The following is a 21405-nucleotide window of genomic DNA, read 5'->3' as shown; positions in this document are numbered from 1 at the left end:
TTATTTATATGCGTCTTGCCCAATTTGGCTGTTGTTGCAAATCAATAAGTGCTTTCAGGACCATCCTCACATGTCGTCTAACAAGGAGGGTTTTGACTCACAAAGTTTCTCTGTCTCTCGCTCGCTTGCACGCACGTCAGGTTTGGGAAAACACAACAGGACCTCTGTTCAAATATGACAACAACCAAAAACAGCAGCAACCTTACAACCTTCAGCTCATAAAACACCATTCTTTAGTGAAATCAAAATAACAAAAGGGAAGGATCAGAAAATGAAATGGCATACAGGCAAACACTGTAAACTTCAAAAAGGTCCAGAAGCATGTCCAGATGTGTCCCGGTCCACCTGACTGCACGCAAACAGGACAACAGACCACAGAGGGAGGAGGTTCAGGTTCTTCAGTGCGTATTGACGAAAACGGGACTAAATAGAAGTGTTTGTTTCACATGAAGCAACGAGAAGCATCAACACCAGGAGAGACATTACGGTGAGAAAATATCACAGCAGAAATGACGAACTGGCCTGGAAACCATAGCAACGGCCTATCAGTGTTTCCAGTTTGTGAATGGAATTCAGGCTGCATCAGTTCTTTTCTCTTCAAAGCGATTTGTGAGCATTTTATAAGTGAGGAGTTGGAACGAACCCACAGGGTGACCTGGATGAGGGCTTACAGCCATTCAGCCGGGAATCATGTCCAATAGGACACTTGGACTGATGTATGAAGAATGTTTATAATGTTTATAACATTTGTGTGTGAGTGTGCACAGTCTTTGCCCTTCTAGTTTTGTATTACATCTGAACATAAACATCCAGCAACTTGTTACTTTATGCTGCTTCATGATTTTACCCCCCCCCCTCTCACCCTCCTACCCCCCCCCCCCTCTAACATCCCTCTCTCTTCTTCCCTACTTACAAGTAAAAAAAAATAATAAATAAAAATAAAGCTGCTGTTTACAGACAAAACCAAGAGTTTTCCTCTGAATACAATCCGTATTCGGCAGAAAACTCCTGCTTTTTATTGAGACAGTTCTTCTCACATACCAGAAACTGCTCTGCTTAATATGCGGGGACTGACTTTTGAATTTTTTACACACATAGATAATAAAGATGCAACAACTTTGTTTTACTGAATCTTTGCCTTATGTAAAAAATCTACTAATGTTTTCAGATTGTTTTGAGCTAAATTTCTTGTAGTAGCATTTTAATTTGAAATATAATTTTTTTAGAAATTAGAAGCTTAAAAATATTAAACGCAAACTCTGCCCCATTCAGAAAATATCCAAACATCCATGAAAATATTGTCTGACATTAAACCGGTCTGTGGCCTGAAAAAGGTTTAAGACCACTGGTCTAAAGGATGACATTTTGTCTACGTATAAACTGTCTGCCAATGTTTCCACTCACTGCAAAATGAAAATAAGGCTATACATGAAAGCAAAGGTTGAAAGCTGTTGTTAAGGCAAAGGTAAAGCAGGGAAGAGGGTTTTTTTTCATGGCATCATTTCCTTTTAACATTTCCATTAGGATAAAGACAAAAAAAGTATAAAGTGGTATACCTAAGGTTATGTTTTGAGAAAGAAAATCTAAATTTTTATGCTAGGATACAAAAAGTAGAAATTTTTCTGAAAGTTGCAACAGTTTTTCACAAAAGAACTTTATACCTGAAAGAGTTAATGGTCCTATGCCAGTTATTGCTGATAGGTTTTTAATTTTTAGGTTAAAAGTCCAACTAATATGAGCAGCATTATTTTGAAATAACTTACATAGTGAATGGTGACAGTAATTTTACTTTTTTGGGGAGTAAATATCAGGATAGGAAGTGCCTTTGCTAAAGCAGATTTTGGGTTTGTCCCAAGTTTGAACCCATCTGGATCTTTTAGACATTATTTTACTTTATGAAATCTTCTAACAAAGTAAAGTGAACGGTGAGAGCAGAACTCCTCATGATCCTGGTAAAAATGTGGATTCACTTGTTCCTGGTTGACTTGGTGCAAATCTAAGGGACTAAAATACTGGCGAGGGACTGTGTGTCATATTCTCCTAACAATTCAGTCTGTAGTCAGGCCTCCACCACCACACAAAGAGCTGACTGTAACCCTTGTGCTATCCTAGACACTTTAACGTTGGGAGTTGGGTCATCTAGACCCACTAGACAGTGCGCTGAACCTTTTTTCTTCAATGATTTGTGAACCTCACTATTGTCCATGGATGACATGAAATCTTTCCACCTTTATCCATCTTAGTCATGGTAGGGAGAACACGTCAATGCAAGGGTGGGGTCATCTAAGATAGCACAAGGGTTAATCTGCGTAGTGCATGATAGACTCCACGTAGTTTCCTGGGAAGAGGCCAGTGGTGGCGTTCATCACTCCTTCAAACCATCCGTCCTCGTTCTTCTTGACCACATAAATGATTGCTCCTTCCTGAAACGACAGCTCATCCTCCTTGTCGGCTGTGTAGTCGTAGATCGCCACCACTAGAAGACAACAACATCGGGCAGTTAGGTCATCTTACAATGATGTAAATTGTTAAAATTGTATGTAAATGTGTAACAAAGTCCTGCATACAATCACCATAAAATATACAGATGCGACTTAACACACAAAAGCTGCATTGTCATTTATTTTGAATTTGCGCAACTGGATTCGTGTTCAATTCTCTCACACAGTGATGAAAGTCAGGCAAGGAAAAAATCCCTGAACTTTTCTTTGAGCGATATGGCGGGCACGGAGTGAATTTTTTTGAAAAATATATGGTCTTAGATGAATTCTACTAGTTATTCACTTCTTAATCAAGAAACTAAGACTAATTGGAGCATCATGATTTAACATTCAAACCCCTAGTTTTACTTGCCATTAAGGACTTGTTGGTCCTAAAAAAAGAATTTGGATAATTGCTAAAAGTAACACAATCCTACAATCTAAGCTTTTCCTAAAAGCTGCAAAACATACAATTGCTAAAATATAGTAACATCAAAGCCCCAAATGGCAAAAACACCAGTAACTATGATATTCTATGAAAGTACCTCATTTATTTGAATGATTTCTGCTTTAGAAATACTGTTTTCTCAAACTACAATTACATCAAAATATGGGATCTGCTTTAAACTATCTTTCTATAACATAATACATCAATTCTTTAACACCAATACTTAGTAATCTGGGAAATATATAAGGAAACATACAAACAAAATTAAACATTGTAAACATTCTTTTCTAAGGGAGTGTGGGTCCAAACCACCAAATACTTATAATTATAATTAATGTCAATAATGTTTTTGAGCAAAACTGAATTAAATCATGGTAATTAGGAAATACAAATAAATTAGATAAAGAAATGTATTCAAATGTTTCAGTTTTGATCAGTGTGGGTGGTTATTCTGCAGTCAGATCAAGAAAATCTACAAGGGCTCCTGGTCAATGGGGCATTGATCAAAGAAATAAAGAAGAAGAAGATCCCAGACCAGACTTAACAAACTACTACAATGGTACATAAAAACCATTCTTTTTTTTTTTTTTTTATATTTTTTATTGCTTTTTCAACAAAGTTTTAAACACACACAACACAAACACTGCATAAAAAACATTCTTTTTAGCGCACTCCGCGGAAGCAACCATCCGACGCGAAAAAAGTAATAACAGTAATAACACTTCGTCGGCCATAACCCTTACTTAATCTCTGCGTAATTTCCACCGTAACTAATTGTATTAGAACGGAGAGTGAAATTCTGAATAACAACTGTAATCACCTCCAACAGAATTGCCATATTTGTCTTTTTCCTCCATTTTTCCTCCAATTTGTTTTTTATCGTCTTCTCACAACTGAGGTCGTGACCACGCTCAATAATGACGATGCCCGCCATTATTTTAGATTATTTATTATCAGAGCCGTCGACGCATCCGAAAGCAACTAAAACGTCCCGTCATTGGTCAATTAGGCCGGGAAGACGAAGACAAGATAGCCGCGCCCATAGAGAAAGCGATCCACGGAGAAATATAGAAAATAAAGCGAAAATTCGCCGATTTCAGACAATTTTTTCATCCGGCAAGCGATTTGTCCGTAGAGATCAGGTCTTTATTTCCCGGATGATATGATCAGTTTGCTCAAAAACCCGGATTTCCGGGAATTCCCGGAAGACTTTCATCACTGGTCAAAGGAAACACGACAGTTTTGAAAAAAACTCGCATTTTTAAAAGAAGGTTTTTGTACTTGGAGGAGGTGGTTTTTGAGGCATGTCAAAATTGACATATTTCACAAAACTGCAATGTAACAGTGTAATTGCGAAATTGTGGTATTTCAACACTTCTAGAATTCTGACAATGTTTTGCGGATATGGAAACGCAGCTAAAGACACCAGCTTTTCTTTAAATGTCATCAGGAGTCTGCAATTAAAATAAAAATCTGCGGCACCTTTCTCCACGTAGCTCCGAGGGGCCCATGGTGGGTCTTCTTCAGCATATGGATCATTATACTCCACCACAGCAGCGTCCTCTTCCCCATGTCTATCTTCCAGCGGCTGAGGAGTGGGGAGAGGCTCCTCCAGTCCTGACTGGCTCTCAGTAGGTGGGTGTAGGGGCAGAGGGGTGTCTGAAACTGTGGATGGATTTAAAAGGTTAATATGATACAGGTCCATACGCTCAAAATGTTTCTACTTCCAAGGACAGGAGCAGGAGAAGATACTCACTGGACTCCTGCACTCGAGCAACAAAACCCATCAGAGGAAGCTGGGGGGTGAACTGGAGGACGGATGCTGGGGGGGGAGAGGCTGCGGAGAGATTTCAGTAGAAAAAAACACACCTTCTGCAAATGATCCACTGAAAGGTTTAATTTGGAAAAAAATACAGTTATAAATCACACTTATCCCTTTCTCCCCCTTTGTTCTCACTGGAACATTTATGCAGATTAAACTATGTGAATAATAGACACATCTTTGTTAACAGATGTTTCCTCCTTGCATGTCATCAAATCATAGTTTTATACAATTTCTTAAATACGCTCAAGCTTGGACTGTCCTTAAATGCTCTCCTCATTTGCTCCACAGCTTCACTTTAAGTAAAAAAAGAATGTTTTGTGACAACATAAATGTTAATATGTCTGTCCTTTCAGCAGTTATAAGACATGTCTTTAAAATGGATTGTAGATGTAGAAGATATAAATGTTTCGGATAAGCAGCATTCTAGACAGAACTGTTGTTGGAGACACTCAAGCATTACCTAAAAACCATGAACAGCGCCCCTCTCAGCTGTGCGGTTCCTACCTGGGCTTTGGTTGTAGTATGGACCTCCGTTGACATGGTTCTGCGTTCCAACTGGCTGACCGATCACAGAGGGGGGGCGGCGGTACGGCAGGGACCCCCCAACCTGGGGAGTCTGCTGTCTAGGCTGAGGCCGGTTCATGCTGTAGAACTGAGGAATGATGGGGCCTAATGGAGCAAAGAGATACCTTCAGAAATCTGTGAATCCATTTAAATAGAGACTTTTTGCATGGTGGAGTCATGAATCGGAACCAGTTTGGATCTCATGTCATCATTTCAAAAACCCCTAATGATTGTTCTTACACAGACATGCAGCTAAAGAAACATCTTTAGTTCTCTTTCTTGGTCAGAAATTGTGAGCATGGATGAGGGAGCCAGACATGCAGCAAACTGTGAAGTTGAGGTGACGGATAGTTTGTCACTCACCTTCAGCAGGTGGTGAAGAGGAGAGGAGTGGAGGAGAAGGGGCAGGAGGAGGGAGAGAAGACGCCTCAGACTGGACCTTGGGTTTGTTAGGCGACATGTTAGATGTTGGGTAGGTGTTTGTGTTTGATTGTAAGCTCCTTTGGGGAGGTGAGTTTGGAGGCAGAGGAGCTTTGGGATGAGTTAAGGTTGAGGTGGAGGAGGAGGAAGAGAAGGAGGATGGAGTGGAAGAAGGTGAGGGGGAAGAGTTAGGAGCAGTGGAGGAAGAACTAGCTGGTCCAGCAGTGGGGGAGACTTTGGGAGGGAGAAAAGAGTAAGGAGTTAGAAGATAAAGAGGGCAGCAGGAGCAAAGGAAAAATAGTTTCTGCAAATATTTTACTTAACCACAAAATTAGAGAGAAGATTTCTGTAGAATCAGCTTTTAAGAATTTCATACAGTGCGTTCCAAATTATGATGCAAATTGTATTTAAGTGTGATCATTGTACTATTAAGAGATATGTGGCTGATTCACAGCACACACAGGCTGGTGCAAATAAAGGCAGAATGAAGAAAGTTTGTGACAGATAAATACATCACATTAAGAGGGCAGCTGCTGAAATACCATTACAAATCAGCAAGCACATATTTGAAGCTGTTGGTGTATCTGCAGTCCCACCAACATCAAGGTGTAGGATCCTCCAGAGGCCTGCAGTTAAAGTAAGCCCTTGTTTTTCGGGGTTACGTTCCAAAAAGAACCCGTGATAGGCAAAATCTGTGAAGTAGAAACCTATTTTTTTTTACAATTATTATACAATTAAATACTCTATTATACATTGGAAAAGGAAGAACAAACAGGCTCAAGCATTTGTTTCACAAATAAAAGTACTTTAGAAACGTTTTTTCAACAAATAACTTCTGTACTGTACGGTCAAATAATAATTTGAATCATTAATGTGAACAGAAGACTTCAAATCGCTGAGATTAGCCCCGCCCACCGCGACCCGAGTAATTGGATTAAACAGGAGAAATTTTAAAATGATTATGGAAAAAATACAAAGTACAGTGGGACAAATAAATAGTGACTCAGGTGTATTTCACTGCTGTTCAGACTGAGCCGCTGCATCCTGACTCCGCTCTGCAGTGTTTTCTTCTTTTGAAGACCGCGGTGCAGTTGTTGTCGCTCTTTTTTCTATGGGTTTTGGAGAAACTCGAAATTGCGAGATGATTTGCACGTACGTGTTGTAAATTTGGCAAGCTTTCTTACGTACGTGTACATATTAAACTGCAACGTTATTGACGGACAGGTAGAGAAGAAGCGGAGTGAATTTTTAGCCAATCAGAATGCAGAACACAATGCACGATCCAAATCCGTGAAGTAGCGAAACCGTGAAAAGTAAACCGCGTTATAGCGAGGGATCACTGTATACGTGAATCTTCTTTTGGGTCATCTCTAAACAACACTCACAAGCAGAAACGGCTGCAGTGGGACCAGTCTTGTTCATTGATGAGTGCCGTGCAACCCTGTATGGTCCAGATGGATGGAGTAGTGGGTGGTTGATGTATGGCCACCATGTCCCAACAAGGCTGTGACATTAGCAAGGAGGTAACGGAGTCATGTTTGGGCTGGAATCATAGGGATAGAGCTGGACGGCCCCTTTAGGGTTCCTGAAGGTGACATCTGAAAAGTAGGTGAACTTTCTGACTGAACACGTTCTTCTGTGGTACAAAAAGAAGAACGGTGCTTTCCGTAACAAAATCCTCTTCATGCATGACAATGCACCATCTCATGCTGCAAGGAATACCTCTGCACCATTAACTGCTATACCATAAAAGGAGAGAACTGATGGTGTGACCCCCATCCTCCCCTGACCTCAGCCCTATTGAGAACTTTGGAGGATCTTCAAGCGAAGTATCTATGAGGGTGGGGGGCAGTTCACGTCCAAAGAGAAGCTCTGGGAGGCTATTCTGAGATCCTGCAAAGAACTTCAAGCAGAAACTCTCCAAAAACTCACAAGTTCAATGGATGCAAGAATTGTGAAGCTGCTACACAATAATGGGTCCTATGTTTAAATGGAACTTGATCTATTAAGATGTATTTGATTGGAATAGCTTTTGATTTCGGTAAATGTGATCTCCTAATGCAGAAATTTCAAACCAGTGATCTCTAACACGGCGGACAGGAGGATGTTGGCTAAGCTGACATCAATCATGGATAACCCCTCCCACCCCCTGCACCAAACCGTAGAGGCGCTGACCAGCTCCTTCAGCAAGAGACTGTAACACCCACAGTGCAAGAAGGAACGCTACCGCAAGTCATTCCTCCCCACAGCCATCAGACTATCCAACACCGTGTTAAAGTTTCAGTCCACGGTCCCGCTGGTGTATTTCTTTCTTTCACCCACTTATTCATTTACTTTTGTTGCAGTTGTTGCTGTTTTTCAATAGTTTTTTGTTCCTGAACGGCTGTTTGTTTTGTACGGAGCCCGCCGGGTGCCAGTGGTTATAAAGGGAAAAAAATCTGATAAACTGTGCGCACAGATTACTAAAGCGTGCGCACGGATTAGCAAAGCGTGCGCACGGATTACTAAACCGTGAGCACAGTTTACTAAATGGTGCGCACGGATTAATCAATTATGCTCGTACTGTTGCGCAATCGTGGCGCACGCACATTCATGGCATGTGCATGCCTCTAAGCAGAGCAAATGGACTCCTAGCTTCATGTTTGCAGGGCTGTGAAGGTGCTTTGGTACAGTGTGCGCAACGTAGGAGACTTCGGACTGCTGTCCGTTTCCCGGTTCTGCTGTCGGGACTCAGAACGTCTCCCGGAACATGTGAATCCAGACCGAGGACGGGCTTTTGGAAGCGGAGGAGGCTTTTGGGGGACTAGTCCTGAAAAACCGTGCACACAACCATGTGAATTTGTGTTACCATTCAGGTCCAGACAAAATAAAGGCTGATGGTTATTCCAGTTAAGTTGATCCACGACCAAATCGCTCATCAGCACGGCTAATGTTGTTAGCATGAATGTTGTATTAACCTATTGACTTAATCGTAAACCTTCTTTCGTGTCAGTTCAGACAGAAAAAGCCCCGGGCGCAAGGATTTAAAAAAAACTATAAGCGAACATGCACTTAGTAATAATCATAATAATAAAAGCATGTTTAAATGGTCATGTCCCTAAGTCTATCGGAGCTTAGCATTGTTTACATGAAGACTTCACTTCCTCAATGAACTATCCAGACCAATAACTTTATCGGACCAACCTACAGCCAATCAAATAGTCTGACGTCATCATTAGTCACTTCTTTTGTTCGATGGTCTGCGACTAATGATGACGTCACACCATCTGATTGGTTGTACGTTTCTCCAATGACGTCTACGGTAGTGATTGGTCCACGATTAAGTCAATAGGTTAATACAACATTCATGCTAACAACATTAGCCGTGCTGATGAGCGATTTAGCCGTGGATCGACTTAAACTGGAATAACCATCAGCCTTTATTTTGTCTGGACCAGTCACCTAAATGGTAACACAAATTCACATGATTGTGTGCACGGTTTGTCAGGACTGGTCCCCCAAAAGCCTCCTCCGCCCGTCCTCGGTCTGGAGATAGTACAAATCTCCCGGGGGACACGGTTCTGGAGTCGGCGCAGCAGAACAGGGAAACGGAGTGGGGTCTGAAGTTTCCTCCGTTGCGCACACTGTACCAAAGCACCCTCACATCCCTGCAAACACGAAGCTAAGAGTTTATCTTCTATGCTCAGAGGCATGCACATGCAATAACTTTGCATGCGCGCACGATTGCGTAACAGAACGAGCACAATTGATTAATCCGTGCGCACCGATTACTAAATGGTGCGCACGGTTTAGTAATCCGTGCGCTCAATTTAGTATTCCGTGCGCACGGTTTAGTATTCCGTGCGCACAGTTTATCAGATTTTTTTTATTTTTAACCACTGGCACCCGGCGGGCTCCGTAGTTTTGGTGTGTACTTTATCACTTACTTATTTTTGCATTTAAAATTTTTTTTATTTACAGTTGATCATATTCTTTAAACCTTCGTAGCTGTTTATTTTATATTTATTTATTTATTTAATACGAATTTCTGATGATAATTTTCATAATAATTTTTAATAATTTAATATGAATGTCATTTTTGATGTCCTTTTTTTAATGTTGAATTATGTAGATTATTTCTGAATGTCGTTTTTGCTGCCACAGAAAATTCCCCATAGTGGGATTAGTCAAGTCAAGTCAAGTAACTTTATTTGTCAAGATCTACAATGTTGACACATACATAGAAATTGAAATTGCGTTTTCTCTTCATCTTCAGTTTAAACGGGGAGACACCTTCAAATTGCACAATAAACAACTATAAATAGTAGTAGAGGCCTAAATATAAATAGTATAAAAAAAATAAAAGTAAAACAATGAGGAGAGAATAAAGTGACTAGAGAATAAAGTGACTGAAGTACAGTTACTTAGTTTTTTAACGGCACTAGAGGACTGGTGGAAGGTGCAGTCAGTGCTGATGAGGTAGGTGACGTATGTGTGTCAGAGTTCAGCAGAGCAGGAGGGCAACAGGGCAGCAGGAGGGGAGGGGGGGCAGGGCTGGGAGAGAGTTCAGCTTCCTGACAGCCTGGAGGAGAAAACTGTCTCTGAGTCTGCTGGTCCTGGCCTGAAGACTGCGTAGTCTTCTCCCAGATGGAAGCAGACTGAAGGAGCTGTTGGATGGATGGGTGGGGTCAGCTGCAATGCAGAGGGCTTTTCGGGTCAGGCGGGTGTTGTAGATGTCCTGGAGGGAGGGGAGGGGGGCACCGATGATCCTCTCAGCTGCCCTCACGATGCGTTGGAGGGACTTCCGGCAGGACGCGTTGCAGGCGCCATACCACACCGTGATGCAGCTGGTGAGGATGCTCTCCACAGCGTCTCTGTAGAACGTGTGCATGATGGGGGGAGGGACTTTTGCTTTCTTGAGTTTACGGAGGAAGTAGAGACGCTGCTGTGATTTCCCAGCTAGTGATGCCATGTTCTCGGACCAGGAGAGGTTGTCTGTGATGTGCACACCCAGGAACTTAGTGCTGCTCACTCTTTCCACCGTAGTGTTGTTGATGGTCAGAGGAGCATGCTGAGTGTGGCCTCTCCTGAAATCCACCACCATCTCCTTCGTCTTCTCCACGTTCAGGAGGAGATTATGGTCTCTGCACCAACCAGCCAGGTGGCTCACCTCACTCCTGTAGTTTGTCTCATCTCCGCTCCTGATGAGACCCACCACTGTGGTGTCGTCGGCAAATTTAACGTAAATGTTGGAGCTGTGTGTCGGGGCGCAGTCGTGGGTCAGCAGGGTAAAGAGGAGGGGGCTCAGCACACATCCCTGGGGAGCCCCTGTGTTCATCATGATAGTACTGGATGTGTTGCTGCCGACTCGCACTGCTTGTGGTCTCCCCGTCAGGAAGTCTAGCAGCCAGTTGCACAGAGGTGTGTTGAGCCCCAGCTGAGCAAGTTTGTGAGTGAGCTGCTGGGGGATGATGGTGTCATCTATCCATAATAAAGTCATCTATCCATCTATCTAACCACAGCAAAGACGGGGGCTTTGTGATCCATAGACAGGTGTGTGTGTGTCTCCTGTGCAGGTGAGTTCCTTCTGTTACCTGGGAAAGTTGAAGGAGGTGAAGGTGTTGGAACGGCTATGGGAACGCCCACACTGCCACTGCCGCTGTTCTCTCTGCTGCTGCTCCGACTGCTACTGCTAGGGTGGCTGCCTCCACTGCTACCACTGCAGGCACACACACACACACACACACACCGGATGATAATCAGTGTTCTGACATGTGAACAATTGGGAGCCAATTCCACATGGGAGATCCCTTCAAACCGTTCTCTCAAGTTGTTTTGGCTTAGAAAGACAAAAATAGGAGCTGCCTGCCAACGCAAAAGTAAATGAACTCCACACAAAGTTCACAGTCTCTAACCATCTGCTGACCAACACGCTAAAGTTGGAACCAGAACATCAGACCTACAGTGGGTTAACATGTTCAACTGTAGCTCTGATTGCTGAACATGTGGAGTTCAGCCCTGCAGTCCAGCTCTGTGCTTACCTGGTTCCTGTGTTTACATTGCAGCTGCAGTCACATGCTCTGCAGCTGAAGTGAGTTAGACCTCTGAATTCACTTTGTGAAAGCTGAACCCAGAACCCTCTGATGAGGACTTGATTGAACTTCTCACAAAAAATTGAGCTAAACATCATACCCTTCTGAGGACACACAAACAATGAGAGAGAACCCTAACCCAATGCTGCTCAAAATAACAGAGAAGATAGGAGTTAAGGAGTTTCAGGTTTAAATAAGCAAAGACAACAGGAACATATTTCAAAGTTGTCTAAATGATTCCAAAACAATACGGAGTTAAACAATCAGAGCAATCCGTCAGAGAAGATTCATTAATACTACCAATCAACTCTGAGCTGACTTAAACGCAGATATGATAAAAAATGAAACAAAGAGGGATAGTACATAACTGAAGTCAAAATGACAATTTATTCTGATTGGATTCACAGACTTGTGTCTTTTATTTAACAAATGTGTCATTTTAAACAGAAACAGGAAGAGCTGTAAACAGGAGTGCATTCTACAAACTCTTTATTAACACAGAAACAATGAATGAATTTGAATGAATCAGAAGAATCGATTTTTCTGGAACCTTTGCATAAGGCACTCCGCAACGCCTTAAAAAACTGATTTTCAAACACCTAGATTCAGTCCATTGATGTTGAATTTATGCAGCAAACTCAACAGTGACATTAAAAAATCTAACTCAGTGAATCAAATCTCAAATGGTGAAAATGTATGAGAGAGTAGAGCTTCTATTATTTGAAATGTTCTATAATGAAACAGAAAATGTCTGAGTATTTATCTTTTTACCGTTATCAGTAGGAGGGAAACACTGAGTTTTTTTCTGCTCCTTTTCATTCATTTTTAAATCAAATGTTTAGCTGTTCTAAATGTTTTAAATGAATGAAGTAAAGAATTAAAATAATGAAATGAGTAGAACTGCTTCAGTAAGTATAATGATAATCTAAACAGCGATAATAGGAAAGAGGTTGAATAAAAGAAAAAAATACAAGAGAAAGGCAGAAAACTAAAGCAGCAGCATAAAGCCGGCATATATGTCCATGAGTGGAGCTGAACTCTGCATGTCATTGCATTACTGTCTGTTTCTAAACATGAATAAATGGCGGGTGCAGCAGTGAGTACTGGACTGGATGGACTCCATCTGGTCCCCCCCCCCCCCCACCAAAATAAATAAATAACACAGGTGGCTGCACATTTCAGAATAACATGCCAAAAAAAAAAAAAAAAAGTTTAGAAAGCCTTGGAATGATTTAACTAATGAGCAAATATTTTGAAAAAATATGGTCAAATTTTATGAACGGATCTGTAACATTTTCTTGAGCACATAAAATGCTCTTAATCTCTTTTTAATTCACCACTTTTTTAATTTTATGCTTTTAGACAAACATTAATGTTATATTGGAAATTTAAATCCATAAACTTCAGCACACATTTTTTTTTCAATTGCATTTGACTGATTGACCAGTTTGACTTGCCTTTGTCTTCTATTACTTACGGAGCCCGTGTCCTTACATGGAAAAAATAAAATATATCTTGTCTTATCTCATTCCCACAAAATAATTAAGTTGTGCGAACGAAATAGTATCTTGTTCCCGCAAAATAATATTCAGTTCCCACGAATTAATTAATTTATGCAAACAAAATAATTCTTTATGTCATAAGTCATTCATAAACACGGATTGCTGCATCGCCTACCGGACTAAGCGTTTTATTTTTCCCCTCTTGAACGAATGTGGGTCACAGAGACATGGAAGTAGTGGTGGAAAGCGGCTTTTGCACCAGGACGGAGACCGTACCGGGACGTGAATGAACCCAGACATGAAAATGTGATTACAGATGCTTTTGAAAATAAATAAATTTGATTTCTAAACATCATCCGTGTCTTCTGGCAATGTCATGAGGCACACACAGACAGAAATGTGAAGGTATCTGCTGTAAATCCAAATATTGCTCACATCTGTGTTTTTGAATGCCTTATGACGTGAATGACAGGTTAATGATGGGCTAGGTAGCATGTAGCCTACTAGCCTTCTGATGTAAAGCGACTGCTAACAAGTATGTTAATAAAAGACAATTCCTGAATATTATTATTCCTATTCGACTCTCAACTACAATATCCCATACCGGAGCTGACTGGGCGGTAGACGGCCAGCCAGCTGCCCGAATGCCGGCCTGACAAGCAAAAGAGCTCTGCGGCGGAGCTAGGAGCTATGTCCAGACAATCACTGCGGTATGGCGAAGCGGTAATCACTGCGGTATTTTTCTTATATTCATTGAGACAATAATAAATTGATCATTCTTTGATTGTTTTTCTTTTTCCTTTCCTGAACGAATGTGGATCACAGAGACACGGAAGTTACCACTGAAAGCCGCTTTTGCAGCAGAGCGGAGAGCATATCCATGTTTATGAATGACTTTTTTTTTTTTTTTTTTTAACTTGTGCTGTCCAACAACTGAGAAAACAGATTAGAGCTGAAGGCTTTTTGTGTTGGACAGGTTTTACTATCACAGAAAGAGGTTATATAGCTTCGAGAAACTAGAGTGTAGATTTGTATAAACCCCTTTTTGTCGTATTATTTTTTATTTATTTGTTACATTTAGTGTGTGTGGGGAGGGAGAGGGGAAGAATGTGAGGGGAGGGTGGAAGAGAGTAAAAGGAAGAAAGGTGAAAAGGTGGGGGATACAAGCACTGATTTGAATAAGTTATTATTTTAAGCTGTAACAATTATACCAGATCTGCTGGAAAGACGAATGTTACAACAAAGGTGAAAATCTGACACTAAGATGAGCGAAAAAAAAAAAAAATCTGTCAATCAATACACTGTGGGTAAGGAGGAGGGATGAAGCCTTATGAATGACTTATGACGTGAATAATTATTTTGTTCGCATTAATTAATTTCGAGGGAACGAAATAGTATTTCGTGGGAACGGAATATTAATTTGTGGGAAAAAGATTTGACTTTGTGGGAACAAGATATTAATTTGTGGGAACGAGATTTATTTTATTTTTTTCCATGACAGGACACGGGCTCCGTAATTACTTGTGATGTTTAGACGACATTTCCTTTTTTTGTCATTTTGTTCAGCAGCGCATCTTTGATGCTCTGCATGAGTGACAAAGAATCTGAATTTTGGGATCTCTACATGTTTTCTAGACTTGACTTCCTTATTTAAACAGGTCCAAAATGTTTGCTCAAGTTCAGGGAAACTTGAAGGTGAAGATTGGAGGCATCAAATGCTTAAAATGATGGATGAAATAAGAGATCAGGGGTTAGTCAGAACAAAGAAAAGCCCCTCCCACCCAAGCTAGCATGAAGCTTTTCAAAAACCTTATATTCAGCATCTCTGTTCTATTTAGGAATAAAGATGAGAAGCAGAACACTGACTTGAATTTTTCAAAGAACATCGTTTAAGGAAGTATCTACTTCCTGTCATCACAAGCAGACATGCTGAACATAATGCTTTTAGCAGAAAGAAACCAGCAGATTTCAGACGAGCCAGCCAAGTGAGAGCCGGGGGAGGAGCCCCGCTCGGGCAGCCATGTTTCCACCCGCTACCTGTATGTTCGAGGACGCTGGTTCAGGGTGGCAGTGCGGGCTGGACTTGAAATCTGCCCAGCAGCCGCAACATTTCTGCTTGGGTTGGAGACATAATCGTTGGGCACCACGGGGGGGCGTACTGGCTCCAGAGTCCTGTAAGGGGAATTCTTCCTGTGCGTGCAAAAGGTTGAGTTAACAAAGGTATTCAAGCGTGGCTGTGGTGAATCATACCACAGTGGGAACACCCAGGAAGTAGACAGGTTCCAGCTCTAAATTGGAAAAGCAAGACAATAAAAACACAGAGAAAGTTTTTACATTTAAATTTTATATTTAAATGGTATTAAGCTAACAAATAAAACAGGGTAAGCTGAGGTAAATAATTTCAATAAAATGGATGTATTTATCAATGTTCAATAACATTTTGATCAGGTTTTGGATAGTAAAAAGGCAAAAATGAGCACAACTGTCATCTAGTCTAATCTGGTAGATCTATGGTACCATCAAAATTGCCACAAAGTAAACATCAATGTTATAAAAAAAAAAACATCTGACACGCATTAATCATAGGCAGAGCAGTACCATCATAACTTCTGACTAAATTCTCACTAGATGAAGGCTAGGCAGCAAATTTGCTTTGTGCGAGAGGAAAAATTATTCTGGTCACGTTTTAAAGGTCAGGATGTTTTTTTTTTTTAAGAACAGCATCTTATCATGACTCCCTGAAATGGCAGAAATGTTACACACAAGTGACTTTATTTTATGTAAAATCTAACTAAAGTTAAATCTCCTAAGGTAAAAGTATGTAAAGAAAATTTCTTGGGATTTTTGTTCTTAACCCTTGTGCTATCTTAAATGACCCCACCCTTACATTGACGTGTTATTCCTACCATGACAAAGGTGGATAAAGGTGGAAAGATTACATGTAATCCATGGACACCAGTGAAGATCACAAATCATTGAAGACAATAAAATGTTGTTTAGTGGGTCTACATGACCCAACTCCCAATGGTGAAGTGCCTAGGATAGCACAAGGGTTAATATGTACAAAATTGTACATAATAAGTGAAATATATGAGACAGAAGATGAAAAGAAAAAAAGGTAAGTGATTATGACAAAGGTTATAAATATTTTTTTAACCATTGGAATCACTGATCTGTTGTTTCATAGTTACTGAATTTTTAAATTAATTTTATCAAAATGTTCTTTTAGTAAAAAAAGAGATTGTCACAAAAATTCTGACAACAGTCTGTTGTTATATATGGGTGTGTGTGTGGTCATAGGCCTGCTGATGACAGCATGATGCAAACCAACTGCGGCGTCTTTGTCCATTCTCGGTCCATGTATGCAGGAGTTTGTGTGTGTATAGACTCAGGCGTACTTGGCTTGTTAACATAGCGTAGTTCCAACCAACCGCTAAGAAGCTTCTGTTCCTTCTTTCCTGCAGTCACACACTTGGAACAAACCTGCTGTAGCTACAGTCACACCTTTATTTTAAAAGTCTGTGTTTTGCAGAGGACCTCACATTGGTACACATCAGCAAAAATGTGTGTTGAAGCCCTTTACTCGCAGCCCCAATGATTGGTCCTATTACTGTGGTTCACTGCATTTACGGCATAAAAGGAGTCTATCCACAATGTTGATTGTGGACACAACAGCCGGTTGGTCAGCAGGTTGCCAGAAATGGACAGGAACCCTGAAACACCCAACAGATGGGTAGTATGGTCCCCAGGCCAGCTGGACTTGGAAAATCAGTAAGCCTGGCTGTGAGCAAGTACAGAGTAATCTGAGTACTTCTAGAAGTACTGTACTTAAACAAGAAAAAAACAATATGACCAAGTATTTAATTCAGCGCACCTATAACAAGATTAAAATGGACTCAACATGGTCGGGATCTCACAGTTTCCTCTACTTTCCCACTAAACTGATTCAACATTTAGTTTGGATATCCAAACAGATGCCTGATGAGAGAAAGAGAATTAAGGTCAGGAAAGATAACAAGGATGATAAACATAAATGAAAAAACAGATGACTAGAAGTTGAGTTAAATTAAGAAAAGAATGAGAAGAAAGACAGATCCAGCTGGATGACCTACATGCTCCAAGAAAGAGAGCCAATGGTGATATTCATCAAAGCAATCAGTGTGTCTAGAAGTTTTTTTGTGTGTGCGTTTGTCAAATCTGCAATCTTACAACAAAAAATGGTGAAAAACCAGTATATTTTATTCAAAGATTCTTCAGTAAATCAGTTTGGGTTTAGATTCGACTCATTCACATTTAAATCCTGAAATGTATTTACCCACTTCAAGCATATCATAATCATAGAAGTGACTCAGGAGGTGCATTGAAAACACATTCATCTAAAAACCAGTAGAAAACAGATGTTTCAGGTTAATTTAAAGAGAAATTTCAGACAGAGAGGACAAACAGGGCTTAAAGGGTGGTGCTGATCTGAGAACTTACCCCAAGATCACTTTGCCTGCCCTTGGAGGGCTGGGTGGTTTTTGGGTGGGTGGGGTGGTGCGGGACAAGCTCCCTCCCAGTTTCATGTTCTGCTGGCCGTTCCCCTGCAAAACAGGCACATTCTTTACACTTCATTTTGATTTTCAAAAGACATCTTCTTTTACACAAAACTAAGCAGATGCTTCTCTACAAATGCATTTAACCTAAACCTAACCGCTGGTTTCAAAGTAAAGACATCAGGATTTTGGTTGACATTAGTTAGATGGGCCTATTTCCCATCAGAGTTTGAGGACCTCCAGCTCTTGTTTGAGCAACCTCCATCTGAAGCTACATTCACATTGTCCTTGGAAATACATTCTTAAGTGACCATTTCCAATAAAAAGTCTATTTAAACATGTGTTTATATGGATTTCGGGCTTCCACATTCAAAATTCTTGTTTCCTCGTAGTGGCGCAAGTTTCTATGACCGTTTTCGGGATCCGTGTACAAAACACATGTTGAAAGTTAAACCAGTTAACCTTTGACCAATCAGGGATTTTTATTTGGTAGTGAAGTATGGATGTTGTCCTTTTTAGTTCACAGAAGTGTCAACCATTTGAAAATTGATAATTGTGGTTTGTTTGGAATTCTATGACACCAAGTCTTTTATATAACGGAATGGGGCTGTGAAAGAATAAAGGCCCGTACACACCGGGACGAATATTCGCCAGCCGTTTTTCGCCAGCGTTTTTCAACACGTTTTTTGTGTTCACACCCAGGCGATTTTCGCTGACGATGAGCTGAGCGAACATGCAATTTTATTCCCTGACATTAGATGGCGCTTAATGTAAAACAGAAATACTCCTGTCCACAAGGTGGCGCTGCGCAACTTCACGCTTCTTAAAGTCGCTTTTCACTCAGAAGAAGAGAGCAAAAATTTACGCGATTGTCAGAATCATACAAAGAAAACATGAATATTTCCAGAACCAGTAGCTCCTCTCCAATTCCAGCGATGAAGAAATTATTGTTCTGCTGAATGATGAAAGACGCCGGAAAAGACGACGAGAAGAGAAGAACATGGGGAGTTTTATCGACTGGTACAAGAGCTGAAAATGTATCATGAGCGTTTTCGGGGATATTTTAGAATGTCTGTCATTATTTCTTTGCGGCAGTGTAGCTGCTACTTGGCGTCTATCTTTTTTGCTTGTATGTGTGCTCAGAAAGGCAGTTTTGTGTTTGAGCGCCCGCAAGTTGTGTTTTACTGTAACTTCAGAAGCTCCAGATACGTGTGCAAAAGCGCCATTCTCATTGGTCGTATAGTTTTTGACGCGGGGCGTCAAACCAAAAAAACGAACCAGAGGCGTTTTTTAAAAAGTGATGCTTTGACGCGTGGCGTTTTTTCGCGTCGGTGTGCACACTTTGTTTAGTCACGAGGCGTTAAACGTCGGCGAATATCGCGCCCGAAATTCGTCCCGGTGTGTACGGGCCTTAAGCCAGAAGAAAGATTAGGGAGATTTACACAGCCTCTTTCAACAGTAGGTGGCAGACATGCGATAGTAAACAACAGAAAACGAATAATAAGAACCCCTCCTTGCTTATCCGGTACGAGCACCATGGGTATTCCAAGAATGTGCATTTAGTGCCTTCATGAACATGAGTCACACGCCCGGTGCAGTGTGTAGCCTGAGAGTGTTTGCAGCAATAGCATATGAAAATGGCATTAACTACCAAAGATTAACATTTTTTTTACTTTCATTAAAGCCTAAAGCTTTTGCACAGTCTGTGGGGCTCAGTGTCTCAGCCATGGACACTTCAGCACATGGTCAAGCAGAGTAGGAAATCTGTGATCAGAAGTCAACTGCTGTACCTCTGCGTCACAACTTCTAATGACTATATTTTTCTATCAAGGCTAGGAAAGAGCAGAGGTGGAAAACTTACAAGTGGATCTATGTTCTGAGCCTCAAGCCTTAATGACCACAACCTGTAAACAGAACAAACTCTTGGAAATAAAGATGAAAGAATTAGCCTCGTCTGCAGAGTGAATGAGATCTGGTAGGGTGGCTTAGCCTACAGTTTATACTTCTTTCCACGGGATTAAAACCCAGGTGTCATCCTCATTAAGGACACGAGTGATGTCCAACCGGGAGTAGAACTCGCATAGAAACCATATCTCTATGCAAGTAACCATCACATGTATTTACCAATATCACATACACAAATCTACAGACAGCCAGCAGACAGCCAAACCCAGAATTGCAAAGATTGCTATATAAAAGATTGTCCGAAAACATTTGTTCAAGTTTTGTTGCTAGTTCTGGGTTGGACACCTTTCGTCTTTAGAACTGCATTAATTCTTGGTGGCATCGATTCAACAAGGTACTGGAAACATTCCTCAGAGAGTTTGGTCCATATTGACATGATAGCATCACACAGTTGCTGCAGATTTGTCGGCTGCACATCCATGATCCCATTATCCAAGAAGAAGAAATCTGAATAAGATAAACATCTAAAACATTTAAGGGTAAGATAACAATAGGCTAAAAAGATTGAAGGTAAATATTTCATTGAGAACACTTTTAGTTGTCACAAATCACTGGAAAGAATTTTGAATATAATAAATGAAATAAAAAAAATTAAAAACCCGACGGGAGACTTTTGTTCTATTTTTTCTATTTTGTTTTACATGAGTGGATCACACTCACCAAGGCTTTTCTTACATGTTGGTGTACTATTGGTCTTTATTGCACATCAGGTGCTTTATGTCACAGGGAGTTCTAGTCACCGCTCCCTGTCCCAGCGTTATCGGGGGTCAGGCATTGAGACAGTTCTGGTACAATGTCTGACTGAAAAAAAAAATGGAAGTTCTGTTTGTTTTGCTCTGTTGTTTTCCCTGACTTACAATGTTAACTTAAACACATTCCACTGAAAAACCGGAAACATTAAAATGTTATTATTTATGTACGGGTGCGAGGAAAAGACAGTAAGCTACAAAACACCAATTAAAAAATGGGGCCGTGGAACTTAGTTACTTATAATGTAAAAGGTATTAACAACCCTATTAAGAGGAAAAAGATTTTGGGGCAGTTAAAAAAGTTGCAATGCGCTGTAGCGTTTCTCCAAGAAACATCTTTCAGAAACAGTGCACCTCAAGCTAAAAAGAGAATGGATGGACCAAGTTTATTACAGTTTCTGTAGAAACCATAGAAAACGAGGTGTTGCCATTTTGTTCAACAGATCTGTGTATTTTAACTGTGAAAAGGTATTTCAAGACAAAGAGGGTCGATACATTATGGTGGTGGGAACCATTGAAGGACTTAAACTGAGTATTCCAAATGTCTATGATCCAAATGAAGATTGCCCACTTTTCTTTAAATAACTTGCACATCTTGTAACAGATAAGGGGGAAGGCATTGTGATTTACAGGGGGAGATTTAAACTGCGTTCTAAACAATAAATTAGACAAATCACCTATGTCTTCTGAGACACCAAATAGAACATCTAAAAGTGTATTGAACATGATGAAAGAACTTGGGTTGGTTGATAGTTGGCGTCATCTCCACCCAAATTATAAAGATTATACCTTTATGTCACAAGTCCATGGAAGTTATTAGGGCTAGACTACTTTTTGATAACTAAA

At 40.6% G+C, this 21405-nt stretch overlaps 1 protein-coding gene across 4 annotated transcripts in view; it reads right to left on the bottom strand.

The window, feature by feature from the left end:
• Positions 1 to 893: 893 nt before the first annotated feature.
• LOC101175519 (abl interactor 2) overlaps positions 894 to 21405 on the bottom strand; it is an 86617-nt gene continuing 66105 nt past the window's right edge. For 2 of the 4 annotated variants that reach the window (XM_023950598.1, XM_023950597.1), the window contains 8 exons: positions 17790 to 17893; positions 15348 to 15500; positions 11311 to 11435; positions 5681 to 5971; positions 5258 to 5422; positions 4685 to 4765; positions 4411 to 4593; positions 894 to 2476 (listed from right to left, as the gene is read on the bottom strand). In XM_023950598.1, the coding sequence (XP_023806366.1) occupies positions 2301 to 2476; positions 4411 to 4593; positions 4685 to 4765; positions 5258 to 5422; positions 5681 to 5971; positions 11311 to 11435; positions 15348 to 15500; positions 17790 to 17893 (1278 nt within the window). In that variant the 3' untranslated portion in view covers positions 894 to 2300. The remainder of the gene's footprint in view (positions 2477 to 4410; positions 4594 to 4684; positions 4766 to 5257; positions 5423 to 5680; positions 5972 to 11310; positions 11436 to 15347; positions 15501 to 17789; positions 17894 to 21405) is intronic. The other 2 variants (XM_023950600.1, XM_023950599.1) reach the window with 2 other exon arrangements.

Source organism: Oryzias latipes, chromosome 21, assembly GCF_002234675.1.
Source record: "Oryzias latipes chromosome 21, ASM223467v1".
Lineage (NCBI taxonomy): Eukaryota > Metazoa > Chordata > Actinopteri > Beloniformes > Adrianichthyidae > Oryzias > Oryzias latipes.
The sequence above is the reverse complement of the archived record's forward strand: the minus strand, read 5'-3'. Positions and strand labels throughout refer to the sequence as shown.